A 15,497-nucleotide genomic window follows, 5' to 3' on the forward strand; every position below is an offset into this window, starting at 1 on the left:
TAAACACTGAACTCATAGTGGGACAATTTTAAAAGGAATTTCTGCAGGTAAATCCCTTTAAAAATTGCCTCCCCGGTAGGGAATAACAGTGGAGACAGGGCAGTGCTGGGGCAGACCAGCTAAAGTATGTACCAGCATTTCTTTTTTTTTTTTTTTTTTTTTTTTTAAATCCTGGTGTATTCTTTACTCCATATACTTGCACCTGCAAAGTATGCAGAGTAAGAGATCCCCACAGCAATAGCTGGTCAGCATATCTTTAAAGGGAATTTCCATGGGGAGTTTCATCTTAAAAATCAGCTTGCAAGTCTGTGGGTTCAAATTATTCACTGCGGTGAAATTGGCATTTTAGCTGTTAAGGACATAATTTATCTGCCCTGTGAAACTCTTTCCCTTTAAATACTCCTTATTTACTAATGATTTTAAGGCAATCAACAGGTGGCAGCATAACAGTGCAGCGTTCTACATCCACTAGCTGCCGGAACTGGTGGGGTTAATGTGCTGCTGCTGTGAGGCAGTGAGGTCAGGCTGAGAGACAATTCAGCTACAGCTGATAGGCTGAGCGGTGATAGATGGTTACAGCTGAGAGGAAAAGCTGAGAGAAACAATGTTTTGCCAACACAGCTTCTGAGTGCTGTAAAGCTCTGTTTTCTGACCAGAAATATGTGATCCATGATTGCCTCTCAGTTTATAAAAACAGCAAAAGTGGGACAAAAGAAAGTTTTTTGTTATCCAATTGTTTGTATTTATTGATCCAAGCAATTTATGATCTCTCAGATGTATCATCAAGTTCAAACATAGGTTACATAACATAGGCAAGGCTTATCAACAAAGGTATTCTTTAATTTCTGAAAAGCTTCAATATCTTTGGTGGCCACTCTTTAGTGTTGATGCCCTTGCAGGTAAGAGCACTTAGGGGGGCTGTCATGGCGTAGTAATTTGGAATAAACTGGTGGTAATAATTAGCAAACCCCAGGAACCTTTGTAAGGCCTGAAGCCCCATAGGGTGAGGCTAGTCCATAATGGCTTTTACTGTGGCAGGATCCATCAAAATCCATCTCATGCAGACTTTGTACCAGAGCAAGGGAAGCTCCTCTTGTTCAAAGAGACATTTTTCTAGTTTGGTGAAGAGATTGTTCATTTGCAGGCATTGCAGAATGGTGCGAACATCTCTACGATGGGAGCTCAAGGTCTTGGATAAGATCAATATGTCGTCCAGGTATACAACCATGCAGGTATACACCAGATTGTGGAAGATATAGCCAGGGGGAGATCCTACGGCAGGGAGAGAACCTACGGTAATACCCATTGAGAGACCTTACTGCACAATTGAGAGACACTTCTGCACAATGTAAATAATTTCCATTAAGGGACACCACAGCACATTGTAAATAAGCTACCTCTGTTAAGATTATATAATTCTTGTCTTTCCCTGTCTCCTTCCTTCCCAGTTTCAACAACCTTGTTATATTGTATCTTTTTATTTCCTCGATACTGGTTAAAAGAAAGTTATTGCACCCCTTGTTATATGTAAACCGGCATGATATGATTGTATCATGAATGCCGGTATAGAAAAGCTTTAAATAAATAAATAATTAAATAAAGATCTCATTGAACATTTTCTGGAAAACTGTTGGGGCATTACAAAGTCCGAAGGGCATGATCAAATACTTATAGTGTTTGTTAGAGATGTGCATCGGGTGCCTTATCGTTTCCACTTTCGGGTTCATGTGGCCACGGGAAAATCTTGTATTCCCACAGATCGGCATTTTTTTTTTTTGTGAAAAATCGTTTTTCGGCTTAGTGCGCGCTAACTCCCGTTAGCGCGCACTAACAAAAACTAACAAAAATGAACAAAACTAACGTTTTTTTGTTAGTGCGCGCTAACGGGAATTAATGCACACTAAACCAAAAAACAATTTTTTATGAAAATTCGTGGAAAGTGCAATCGTTTTATCGGTTTCCCGATTCATGACGGTTTAAGAAATGTATGAATTTCCTAATCGTCAAAAAACGATTGCACATCCCTAGTGTTTGTTGGAAGTGTTAAATGTGGCTTTTCATTCATTGCCAGCCTTCATATGAATGAGGTTGTACACACCCCTTGATCCAATTTTGTGAATATCTTGGCGCCCTGTAGGCCATTGAAGAGTTCCATTATTAGGGGTAGTGAATAACAGTCCTTCTTAGTAATGGCGTTTAGGCTGCGGTAGGCTATGCATGGCCTGAGAGATTAATCCTTCTTTGAGACAAAGAAGAGCCCAGCTCCTGCCGGGGAAGAGGAAGGCCAGATAAATCAGTGTTATAGGTTATCTTAAATATAGGCTGAAATAGCCTGAGACTCTGGGAGAGATGGGATAAATGTCACCTCGCGGGGGTGTAGCTCCTGGAATAAGCTCTATGCCACAATCATACATTTGATGAGGAGGCAAGATCTCGGCAGTCTTCTTTGAAAAGACGTCCTTGTAGTCTGCATACTGGGGAGGAAGTCCTAGATGTAAGGAAGCCATGGTTACCAGACTAGTTGATTCTACCGGTACCAAGCAAGATTCTGTGCAACCATGACCCCAGCAGGTGAGTTATAAGGTGGAGCAATTAAGGTGGGGTTGATGTTGTTGGAGCCAAGGCAGACTGATCTTCTCTATGTGCAAGAGGCCGGTGCATAAGGTACCGCAGTCTGGGTATCCTGGCCAGAAAGTGTATCTTCGTAGACTGAGGAGATCACCAGTAGAGACACCATCTGGATGGTGGGAATTAGAAGCTAGTTGACCAGATCTTGCAAAATGAAATTTTCCCAGACTGAAGTCTACAAAGGCCTGGGTAGAGTCCAGTTCCAGTGTGACTGGTGGGGAGCTGGTACAGTAAGGCTTAGTGTCATCTCCCAAAAGAACCCTAGGTATTTAACTTTCCCGACCTCTGTGGGCATTATGTCAAGAGATGATCTTGAGTTGCGAATTAGAGACAGAGACCCTGTTGTCTGTGATGGTGCTTTTCTTTTGGGGCAAGGCAACTGTGTCCCAATGGCATCAGTTCCTCAGAAGAAGGAGGAGAGGTCGAGGGTGTAACAGTCAGAGATGAGAGCGAATGTTAGAATCAGGGTGCCAGTGAGTCACTCCTCAATGCCAGACAGTTCTCTCAAGCCCTTTGATGTAAACGGCGGTCTGTCTTGCCAGTTAGGGCAATGAGACCCTTTAGTGAGATGGGAAGCTTACAGATGGCGAGCTCATCCTTGATTTTCCCAGAAAGGCCTTCCAGGAAGATGTCGACCAATCTATCCTCTCACCAGTTTAGCTTGGAAGCCAGTACCCAAAACTCCATTGCATATTCAGCCAAGGTTTGGGAGCCTTGTCGGAGATAGAACAGATCAGAGGCCATCACAGTTGCATGTCCTGGCTCCTCAAAGATGTTGCGAAACTGCTCCATGAACTATTGGAGGTCAAGCAAGATGGTATTCCTTGCTCCCAGAGGGGAGAAGTCTAGGCCATTGCTGTTCCATCGAGTAATGAAAGGATGTATATGGTCTTGGCTTGGTCATCAGGGAATAGTGGAGCCTGTAACTGGAAGTGCATTCTGCACCACTTGCGATCCCTGGCATACCAGGGTGAAGCTTTTCCTGCCATGGAACATTTAAGTATCATGATGTTGGGTGCATGCACACCTAAGGACAAATATGGCTGGTTGAGACCAGCAGCACCTTGCTGCATCAGAGTGTGGCGTCCCACCATGAGGAGGACTGATGATATCTGGCCACTTTGGGAGCCAGTAGGGATGGCCCAGCCAGGGAGGTGGTTTGTGGGGACAGCCTGTGGACCACCAAACGTAATACTATTTCAGGCTTGGGGATGGGGAGAGGAAGTGGCAATAGCTTGATATAGACCTAATCAGGGTCTGAGGAAGAAGGGATGAAGGATGACGAAGCAGTAGCCTAATCAAGGCTTAAGGAGGAAAGAAGGAGACAGCAGCAGCTTAATCTTAGTGCAGGCCAAAAATCAGGCTTTGGAGGTCCTGATATGGCTCTCAGTCCACATATTAGAACATAAGAAAATGCCATACTGGGTCAGACCAAGGGTCCATCAAGCCCAGCATCCTGTTTCCAACAGTGGCCAATCCAGGCCATAAGAACCTGGCAAGTATTGAGAGTCACTGCTCTAAAACCTGATGAAAGCAATGATGCTGAGTCAAAATAGAGTCAGCAGAAAAGAGCCTATAGTGATTTGGTGCAAATGAGCGTAAGCAAGATATTGTAAATCTGAGAGATAATAGTAGCCTGTAGGTGTATGTATGGTGATGGCACATGGGTGGGATCATTCTATATCTGTTAAGGTGATATTGCTGATTTTTATTTATCAAGAATTGTTTTAAAATAAAGTTTGTGGCAATTTCAGATATGTTTATGTCAAGGGTAGTGGCCTTCTGAATTCCATACATAATAACCCACATGTTACATATATTTTGTCATTTATACATGCTACTGTATTTACCAATAAAAACAAATTTTAAAAATACATTTCTTTTCAGAAAGTTCATTCAATTAACAAAACATGATTTTCTGTTATTATACTTACTTTAGCTCCTGAGAGTTTGCAGCCATGAGAGATTTCAGAGTCTTGTCAGCCAGTGGACAGCCAGAGACACTAAAGGGTAAAAAACCAGATGCATAAAATGAACAGCAGTATGGCCAGCAAGTTTCCCTGACAGGCCAGGCCTAGCAAAGATGAGCTATAGCACTCATTAGTTTGATAAGGGCCTGCGCTTACTCAGTCACCATCCAGAACTGCGACATACAGATTGCCTTTTCCTGTGGCGTTATCCATTCTTTGTCCTCTAATGAAAGGGTATCTTTGAAGCAACAAATATGTAATCTACTAATATATATAATTCACTCATATGCAATACAAGAGACTACAGACAACCAAACCATAAATAATACAAATGCAACAGAAAGAACATATTCCAGTTATAGGAAATAATTATCACCTTCAATATAACCAAAAACTTTGCAATGCTTGTTTTGGTTTTAATTATACTTGAAAATTATGACACAATGTGGGCAATTTGTTTATGAAAAATACTTTTCTATAGAAACCCTGCACAGAAACCCACATTTCCTTCCTTGCTTTCTTGGTTTCAAAACTTATAGACAAAAATAGACATTCACACAGAGAAAAAAGATGGTTTTCTATTAACACATGCAGTGAGTTTGGGCTAGATTTTAATCCAGGACCTAGCCGAGAATCTCAGTTATCTGAGACTGCAAGAGTGCAGTCAGATTTACCATTTTTAAAAAGAATGGAAACAGATTAAATTCAGACCAACAAGAAACTGTGAGCTGAAATTCAAGATGTGATGCAAAGAGAGCACTCTACCTTCTCCTTACAGAGCTGAAGAACAAGTACAAGCATGAAATTATTAGCACGGCTGTGGCTTCCTGTCTCTGCTTACCTGCGGTGTGAAGCATAGTTTCCTGTTACATGCCCACTGCCATCACATCCTGGGGTTGGACATCTGTATCCAAATAAAACTAAAATTAAAGCTTATAGAACTAAGGAAGACTGTCTAAGACAAAGTGTGAACCTATATGTATTTAGATATTACTGTACATTATATCATCCCTTGCTATGATATGGCTTTCTCTGTGAAGTTTTAATCCAGCTTTAATGATCTACTACTTTTAGCCCATCATAATCATTCTTGTGAAAGCAACAGATTTTTGAAATTCATAAAATGATCAAGCACAAATATAGAAATTCCCTGATGCCAAAACCAGGATGGATAAGGCGTCCTTGATGTAAGATGTAAGAGTAGTGATGACAGGCTGATATTGTAAATACATTTATTTATTTTATTTATTTATTTGCTTTTATATACCGACATTCGTTGGCGTACATCACATCGGATCACATATCAACAATTGGAACAGTATGAGGAGGGTCGTACTATTTTACATTTAACAAAAACTGTTTGGAACTAAGTATACAATGTAACAAAGATTTAGCATAAAACAAAAACTGGTTGGAACTAATTATTTATTTATTTATTTTAAGTTTTTTTTATACTGATTTTCCTGCATAAAATGCATATCAAACCGGTTTACAATGAAACAGAATTATACAAAGTAACAGAACATTAGGGAACGAGCTTTAAATAAACGAGTGGTCTTGAGGGGGCGCATGTATCCAGTAAAATCATTTGAGCAGAGGGAGGGAGGGTGATAAGGGGGGTGGGTTAGGTGGGGTGTTGGTAGGCATTTAGGAATAACCAGGTTTTTAATGGTAGTAGCCTAATTATTGCAATATCTTTTTGTTACTACTTCATGTTACTTGCAGTACATTACTTGTTATTTGCATTATATTTCTCTTTGTTCTGTTTCCGGCTACTTCTCGGCCTCTCTCGGTTCATTGCCCCTCCCCAGCACCTGTTTTATATACTTTCCACCTTTTAGTTCGGATGTAAACTGGTATGATGTTTCCCACTAATGTCGGTATATAAAAGCGTTAAATAAATAATAAATAAATCTTAGTGCTTTGCATAGATATTACCACAAAATGTGTTAACTTTTTGTACTTTGTGGTAATACCTACATAATTGTATTTTCCTACATGCAAAGTGCTCATGACAGAGAGAGAGACTATCTACTTTCGGATAACAGAAGGACTAGGGGGCATTCCATGAAGTTAGCAAGTAGCACATTTAAGACTAATCAGAGAAAATTATTTTTCACTCAACGCACAATTAAGCTCTGGAATTTGTTGCCAGAGGATGTGGTTAGTGAAGTTAGTGTAGCTGGGTTCAAAAAAGGTTTGGATAAGTTCTTGGAGGAGAAGCCCATTAACTGCTATTAATCAAGTTTACTTAGGGAATAGCCACTGTTATTAATTGCTTCAGTAGCATGAGATCTTCTTGGTGTTTGGGTAATTGCCAGGTTCTTGTGGCCTGGTTTGGCCTTTGTTGGAAACAGGATGCTGGGCTTGATGGAGCCTTGGTCTGACCCAGCATGGCAATTTCTTATGCTCTTATGTTCTTATGACCTTCTAGTAGTTAGCTGTTTATGCTAATATAGGAGGCCTACCTAGTAACTCAAGGTGAGGTTTAGGTAGTAGTGTAGGGGTTATGGACCACTTTTACATGCAGAGTGAGACATACGAACAGAACAGTGAATATTTGATGTCCTTTGGAAGGATGAAACTCACACAACGATGAGATTTGTTCTCTCAACCTAGCTTGATGTTCTCTCAACGTAGCTTGATGTTACCCAGGTAGAGCGTCAATCAAGTTAGGTTGAGAGAACATTGTACAAATCTCATCGTTGTGTGAGTTTCCTCATTCCGAAAGACATCAAATATTCAGAAGAGTGCACCGTTCTGTTCATACATCTCACTCTGCATGTCAAAGTGGCCCCTATCCCCTACACTACTACCTAAACTTCACCTCGAGTTTCTAGGTAGGCCTCCTATGGAGGTATAAATACCTAACTACTAGAAGGCCCTTATATCATCTCTCTCTCTCTCTTTTCTTCTCTCTCTCTCTCTCTCTCTCTCTCAGTGGTGAAATGAGCACTTTGCAGGTAGGAAACTGAAATCATGTAGGTATTACCACAAAGTATGAAAAGCTAATGCAGTAATACCTGTGCTAAGATATTGCAAAACACACCCCTTTTCCTATCACATGCAATACTTTGATAAATCTAGGACTAAATTAGCGGGATATCTGTAGAATAGCCAAAGATCAGTCCTACAGTTAGCTTACTTTAGGATAGCTAGGTATATTAAGCAGCATGTCCATGCCACTGAATATCCTGGCTAAGTTAGTCAGATACGTTTATCTCGTTAATTTTCCTAGCTGGCCAGTAGCTGAATATGGACCTAGATATTTAGCTTATTTGCAATCATTTAATTTAATTTAATTAAAAAAGTATATAACCCGCTATTCTCTAACTCAATGGTTCTCAACAAGTGTGTCGGGACACACTGGTGTGTCGAGGTGTCCTGGGAGGTGTGTCGCAGGGCCAGCAGATGGCTACCTCCTTATCAGCCCTGGTGGGAGTTGGTTAATTTCTCTTACACTAGACCTGATGGGAGACTACTCTCACTTCCTTCTCTTCTTTCTGGCCCAGTAGGAGGCTGTTCCTCCTTTACCCAGATCAGACACAGACATTGCCAGCTCCTGCTGTTCTGGGCCTGATGGGATGCAAACTTTTTCTTCCCCTGCTGAGTCTGGGAGTGATGCTGCTGCTGATCTCTTTACCCTGTGAAGGGTGGGGAAAGGAGGTTGGGGATGCTGGGAAGATGAAGGTAGAATGGAGAGAGAGTGTGGGGGCTGCTGAGCAGGAAAGGGTGGGAAACGGGGTCGGGGTAGCTGGGCAGGGATGGGGCAGGGAGAGTCAAGCAGGGGAGAGAGGGAGCACAGGGAAGAGGATGTGGGGGTGGTCGGGAATACTGGGCAGGGATGTGAGTGTGAGCAGATGATTGAAAAGGAGTAATCGGGAAAAGTGAAGATGATGGAGGCATGGATGGGGATTGATGGGGTGCAAGAGCCACAATATGTCAGTTTGGGGAATGTGCATGCCTTCTCTCTTTGTACTTTGCTTAGTGTAGAAAGAAATGTATTTCTGTTTCTAGCTCTCCAGTTTTGCACTGCATGCAGAGTGGCCTTTTGAGGTTTCCATTCCAGTTTGTGTCTCCACATTTGTAAATTGTGGTCTTTTATTCTGTATTTGGTGAAGGTCGGATCTATATGTGTGACCGAGGTCAGGTATTTTACTAGTAGGTCGGGATTTGTATCAATCTTCTTTGTTGCGTTTTCTCTTTCTCAATAGGCCATGCATTGGTGCTGCACTGCTGTCTTTTCATAGAAAGGCTATTGCTGTTTGAGTTCTTGGAATTAGTGTTGCAATGGTAGGGAAGGTTTGCTACACACGTGCTGAGTGGTTTTATTTTTCAGGTTTTGTATTTTATAATGTGCCTAGTAGTAAGGAAGTTTGTGTTTCTGTTACTGAGATAGCACCAGAATATCTTTTTTATATAGCGAGTTGTATTTGAAATATCCTAGTTCTGCTCTGCATTCAATGTTTGGAAATGGGGGATGGGGTGTTCGGGTTCCTATGGATGCAGAGTATGTGTTTATATTTAGCCTCGTGATGGTCAAGTGTTCAGTGTGTCACGCCTGTAAGCATTATCTGCCAGGTGTGTCCCAAAAGAAAAAAGGTTGAGAACCACTGCTCTAACTCATAGTGAGATACAGTAATACTAAAACATGTATCACCAAATAAAACCACAAATAAAAACTTAGGGGGTAATTTTCAAAAGGATTTACACATGTAAAAGTAGCATATATCATAGCAATTTTCAAAAGCCCATTTATACACTTAGACGGTAACTTTCAAATGGGAGCGTGGGCACACATCTGCATATGTATATGGGCACACGACCAGATATGCAGCGATTTTATATCCTGCTCACTCACAAATGTGAGCATATTATAAAATAGCCCTGGTGTGCATATGTGTGCTCTTAGTTTTACAAGTGTGCATGAACAGCCATGTAATATCAGCTTTGAGCTGCACAAGTGTGGGAATTTTATAGCAGGTGCACGTCCATGCCCTGACCAGTTTCACCAGTTCGTCCACCAGTTTCCCAGTCTGCAGCTAGGACCTCCAAACTCCCCTGGATCTTTAGCCTGTACTCCCTCCAGTTAACTCAGACCCCTTGAACTCTTCACAGATGCCTGGAAATAGTTTTCTTGAGACTTACGCCTCCTCCATATCAGAAGTAACTTTATGCTCAAATATACTTGGGCATGTGCATGAGTAGGCTCCTGAAAATAGCTATGATATAGGCTATTGAATTGTCAAAGTTTTTTTGCATGGAAGTGCACTTTAAAAGGTGCATTTTAAAAGCTGGGCTCATGCCAAAATCAGGAGAAGGGCGTGCGAGAAGCACATGTGCATGTCTACCTGATTGCATAAGCCGCCCATTTGTGTGTACAAGAACTGATGGGCGAATATCTCGCATTGGGGAAAAAAGGGGCAGAATGTGCGTGTGGTGTGGGTGGGACATGGGAATCTCTTGCCCCGCCTTGGAATGCCCGGGCCCAGCCCACCCCATGCCCACATTCTGCCCCTTTTTCCCTCAATGTGAGATATTTGCCTATCAGTTCTTGTGCACGCATGCAGGCAGCTTATGAAATCAGGTAGGCACGCGCATGTGCTTCATGCACGCCCATCTCCCGATTGTGGTGTGAGCCCAGCTTTTAGAATTCACCTTTTAAAGTGCACTTACATGCATAAGATCTATTGACAATTCAGTAACATATGTAGCTATTTCAAAAGCCGAACGCATGAGCGGAAAGTGCATTTACGTGCACGAAACCCAGATTTAAGTGCGTAACTCCTTTTGAGCGTTAGCCCGTAGAATAACATCATCAATCAAACAAAACAGAGAAAAATGAGCCAAGTCGCAACTGGTCAGAATTTGTTTCCTACAACAACCTGACTACCTGCCAAATTCAACTAGCCTGGGCTAAAATGACTGCTTAAACAACCAGGTTTTCAAACCCTGCAGCATACTAGTATTTTTAGATATCACCAGGCATTCAAAACAAGGGCTATGAAAATAATCATGAGCCCTCCTGAGCTAACACTGTGGGGATGCTGTGGGTATCAGTTAACTGGAAACCAGCCAGGGTTCCAATCCAAAAATCTCACCAAAGAAAATGACTAAGAGGATATCTTTCACTCTATAGCTATTGTCAAGTTCCATCACAATAGCGGGCGGATTTTAAATGCCCTGCCCGCGTAAATCCAGCCGGATTTACGTGAGCAGGGCCCTCGCGCGCTGGCGCACCTATTTTGCATAGGCCGCCGGCACGCGCAGAGCCCCGGGACGCGCGTAAGTCCCGGGGCTTTTTAAAAGGGGCGTGTCGAGGGCGTCGCCAAATGACGCGGCATTTTGGGGGCGTGACGTGGCGTTTGGGGGCGGGTCCTGGGGCATGGCCGCGCCCTCCGGAACAGCCCCCAGGTTGGGTCTTGGCACGCCAGCAGCCCGCTGGCGCGCACGGATTTACGTCTGCCTCCAGGAGGCGTAAATCCATGGATAAAGGTGGGGGGGGGGTTTAGATAGGGCCGGAGGGGTGGGTTAGGTAGGGGAAGGGAGGGAAAGGTGAGGGGAGGGCGAAAGAAAGTTCTCCCCATATAAGACTTTTGGAATACTTGGTATACTCCTTTGATTCACCAACATATCATCATTTTGCTGACATTTCCTGATAAAGGACCACATTTGAAACATGGCCACATTGGGAGGGCAGTAAAATATTTTTTGCTCATTATCTGCTGGAGATTATAATGATAACTGTTATGAACATTTATGAACTGAAAATTTTTTAAGATCCATCAGTATGAAGAATACAAGTATTCATTAGTTGGGAACATAAAGATTAAATTTATATTACCGATTTTTACCTTGCTAAAGAATTTCTCAAAAAAAATTCTTAAAAATTTGGAGCATGGATGGTAGTTAATGATTAAAGAAAATACAGCTGTGATAACCCAGATGGTATCATATGTTTAGTCTGATATGAAACTACCATTACACTCCTCTAAAATGTTGTGCCGGAAGTGGACCCTTGGGCTGAGGTGGGGTTGATGCACCTATGGGTCCCCACCGTCAGCAGGCAGAGTGGGCTGATGAACAGAGGCCAGCTGGTGCTTCACCAATACCAGCCCTCATTCCACACAGGTTGAGCCTTTGGGTGCCAGGGCCGGCTGGACTTAGGTGGGCCTCCGTATGTAGTCGATGAGGAGATCGAGTTCAGCCCAGAGACAGCAGGAGAGAGATCGTACAGTCTTACACTGGACAAGGTAGTGTACTAGAGATTCGGGCGCCAAAGGAATGAAGGTAGACAGGGGGTGCCCAAGCAAGAGCAGGCCGAAGCCTGAATTGACCGAGTCCAGGAAGTAAGTTGAAGAGGCGTCGAGGAACAGGCTTGAGTCAGGGCTTGCGGCAATCTGGAAGCAGTGGCAAGCAAGGCTGAGGTCTGATCACGGAGATAGTCAAGCGTAGTCGAACAATGCTGAGGTCTGGGTCTAGAGAGAGGCAACGGCGTAGTCAGGCAATGCAGGGGTCTAGGTCTGGAGAGAGGCAACGACGTAGTCAGGCAATGCAGAGGTCCAGATCTCGAGAAAGGCAACGACGTAGTCAGGCATTGCAGAAGTCTGGGTCTGGAGAGAGAGGCAACAATGAGGTCAGGCAATGAAGAGGTCCAGGTCTGGAGAGAGTTGATAGCGTGGTCAGGTGAAGCAGAGGTCCGGGCTTGGAGAGGATCAATGGCATAGTCAGGCAAAGCAGAGTCAGTCCGTGTAGGCAATCCAAGGTAAGGTGCAAGGCCGGAACGTAGGTACAAGGAGACAGGAACCAGGATCAGTCGAGGAACAGGAACACAGGAGTGAGACAAATCTCTAAGGAGGCAATGAGTACTCGACTAGTGAGGAGACCTGTTGCAAAGGCAAAGCTAGGGAGCAGAGCCTGCACTTAAATACTGAAGCTCCGCTGACTTCATCATCTGGGACCATGGCTTGGCTACCACCGTAGGCCCCACATAAGCACTGGAGATGTGCGCACGCCTAGGGAGGAGCGCAGCGCTGAGTAGTGGCATCTCTCCGTGGGCCACACGGAGAGGCCCGACGTGAAGCAATGGACGCAGAGGCTGGACCAGGAATGCCAGGGACTGCAAATGAGCCGGAGGCACCAGGGGAGGCCTGAGGTCAGAGCTGGTGGCCCACCGCTGCCAGAGAGGAGGAACCAGGAGCTGGAATTACTGCAGAGAGGTGAGGGGGCCGTGCTGCGGATCTGCCGCGATGGCACGCGTAACATAAAAATGATTTGTTTTGATGGAAACAATTTTTTCATTAAATGAATTTTGTTAGTGCTTTGCACAGTCCATTTTTCTCTGTAGCTGCACCTGAGCTTTGGAATTGTCTACCTTTAGAATTATGGGTCATGTCATGCACTACATCATTCAAAGCTCTTCTTAAAACTCACCTGTTTAGTCTGGCCTATGAGTAGTATTAGAATGACGACATTATGAAAATTTCAGTTTGGTGTTTTTACTTGATGTGATTTTGTTATCCTATTTATGCACTCTACTATGTATGGGGGTCATTTACTAAGCATTTTTTCCATAGACACAAAATGGGAGAAACCTTTAGTAAATGACCCCCCCTATGTTTTGGTTCTCTGAATATGTTTTAAATATGTATGCTTTTGCTGTAAATCACTTAGAGTCTTGAGCACCAGGCAATTAAGAAATTTTAATAAACATAAACATGAACTTCATAATAAACCTGCCTCTGTGAACAAATTAGGGTTATTACACATACATGCTATTTTTTTTAAATGCCTAAATTATATGCAAGTATGTTTACAAAATTGGTAGAGAAAATATGCATTTTCTTGCATTGGAAATATTTGTGTGCACTGAAACATGCATGGCCATTTTCGAAGCAGAAATATGTGGTATTTTATAAATGCTGCAGCTCCCGCTGCACAATTTAAAAAAGTACTAGCTGGTGTAGCTTTGTGCAGGTTAGTTGAAGGGCAATTACTCAAGCATTCTCAAAGCATAGTTATGCGCTGGCATTCACTTGGAAAATGTGAGGAAAAGTCTGCGTGCAAAGCTTACACGCAGACTTTACCCCAACTTGCACAGTTACAGTATAAAATTATCCTCCCAAAACAATTGCTCAGCTTACCTCGGTCTGGAAAGCTAATTTCTTTTTTTAAAAAATGGTATATAAATACTTTTTAAATAAATAAATAAATAATGCACGGATTTTAGGACTTACGTAATGAGTTCCTTCTTCAGGTCTCTTGAGTGGAGCTTCGGTTTAAGGCTTGCTATTGAGACTTCTCCGGGGTACTTTTTTTCTTCTATGCTTTCTGAACAGCTCAATGTGTCTTTCTGAAATAGCATAATGTGTTAATTTTGCCTGGATTTTACACATTTCTTGTATCTAAGAATACATGTTATAGCCCACAACTCTTTTGGACTTTCACAATTCATATCAGATAAGTAAATCATTAAAATTAAGAGAGAGAGAGAGAGAGAGAGAATATAAGAGAGAAAGAAAAAGACAAAAGGCATACAACTGGTAAACACAGGGTTCTCTATTCTGTTAAAAAAACAGGACTTATACATAGGATTAAATCTGCATCGAGCAAAATATCCTGCGAGCCAGCCTGAATATCTATGGAGCATGAGAAAAAATGCTTTTTGCTGAATACCTCAGATGTTTGACCTTTTTTGTAGCTTTGAAATTTGTAGAATTGAGGCCATTGGAAAATAGTGGTGGTGATTGGAGCAAGGAGCGCTTTATTGATTTTTTGATCTAGTGAAAAATGATTCCTGATTACTCAATGAAAAGGGCAATCTGCTGATGCAAAACTCAATTTTTGCAACAGCAAAACTTTAAGAAATCTCTCCATACTTAAAAGTCTACATTTACAAGGCTTTATAAAAACAGAAAACATGACAGAAGATAAAGACCACATGGCTTATTCAGTCTGCCAATCCATATCTCCAGTTTAGCTTTAAAGTCCCTTCCTATCCCTCAGAAATCCTTCCTGCTTGTCTTATGTTTTCTTGAATTTAGATACTGCTCTCATCTCTACCACTTTCACAGGGAAGCTTTCCATGTGTCCTCCAGCTTTTCTGTGAAGAAACATTTCCTTAGATTACTCCACAGCTGATGTAACTGGCTGTTATAAAATTAGCCTGGCCTCAGTGTGCATATAAATATACTCGTAATCGGGAGATTTTTACCTGAACTGGAGAGAGATATTTCAGGGGCAGAGTTGGAACTTATGCATATAGGGGTAGATTTTCAAAGGGTTACGTGCGTAAGATACACGCATAACCCCCGAAAACCTACCCCTGCGCGCGCCGAGCCTATTTTGCATAGGCTCGGTGGCGTGCACAAGCCCCGGGACGAGCATTTGTCCCAGGGCTTCGAAAAGGGGCAGTCCGTGGGCATGGCCGGGGCGTGACAGCAGGCCTGGGGCGTGGCCGGGGTGTGGCGGCGGTCAAGGGCGGGGCCGAGTGCTCCGGCACAGCGGCCTGTGCCAGGGCATGGTGTGCCAGCAGCCGGCCGGCAAGCATAACTTGACAAAATAAGGTGGGGGGGGGGATTTAGGTAGGTCTGGGGGGTGGGTTAGATAGGGGAAGGGAGGGAAAGGGGGGGGGACCAAAAAAAAAGTTCCCTCCAAGGCCGCTACGATTTCGGCGCGGCCTTGGAGGGAACGGGGAAAGCCATCGGGCCTTCCCTAGGGCTCGGCACGCAAGGTGCACAAGTGTGCACCCCCTTGCGTGCGCCGACCCCGGATTTTATAACATGCACGCAGCAGCGCGCGCATGTTATAAAATTGGGTGTACATTTGTGCGCGCCAGGTGGCCAGGTGGCCAGGTGGCGCCAGGTGGCGCGCACAAAGGTACCCTGCATGCGTAACTTT

The 15,497-nt window shown here is 43.3% G+C and overlaps 1 protein-coding gene across 1 annotated transcript in view; it reads right to left on the bottom strand.

The window, feature by feature from the left end:
* ST18 (ST18 C2H2C-type zinc finger transcription factor) overlaps positions 1-15,497 on the bottom strand; it is a 367,593-nt gene that overhangs the window by 144,009 nt on the left and 208,087 nt on the right. Inside the window, exons 10-12 of the mRNA XM_029587185.1 lie at positions 13,835-13,950; positions 5,440-5,502; positions 4,563-4,631 (exon numbers count right to left, since the gene is read on the bottom strand). Coding sequence (XP_029443045.1) covers positions 4,563-4,631; positions 5,440-5,502; positions 13,835-13,950 — 248 coding nt within the window. The remainder of the gene's footprint in view (positions 1-4,562; positions 4,632-5,439; positions 5,503-13,834; positions 13,951-15,497) is intronic.

Source organism: Rhinatrema bivittatum, chromosome 2, assembly GCF_901001135.1.
Source record: "Rhinatrema bivittatum chromosome 2, aRhiBiv1.1, whole genome shotgun sequence".
Taxonomy (NCBI): Eukaryota; Metazoa; Chordata; class Amphibia; order Gymnophiona; family Rhinatrematidae; genus Rhinatrema; species Rhinatrema bivittatum.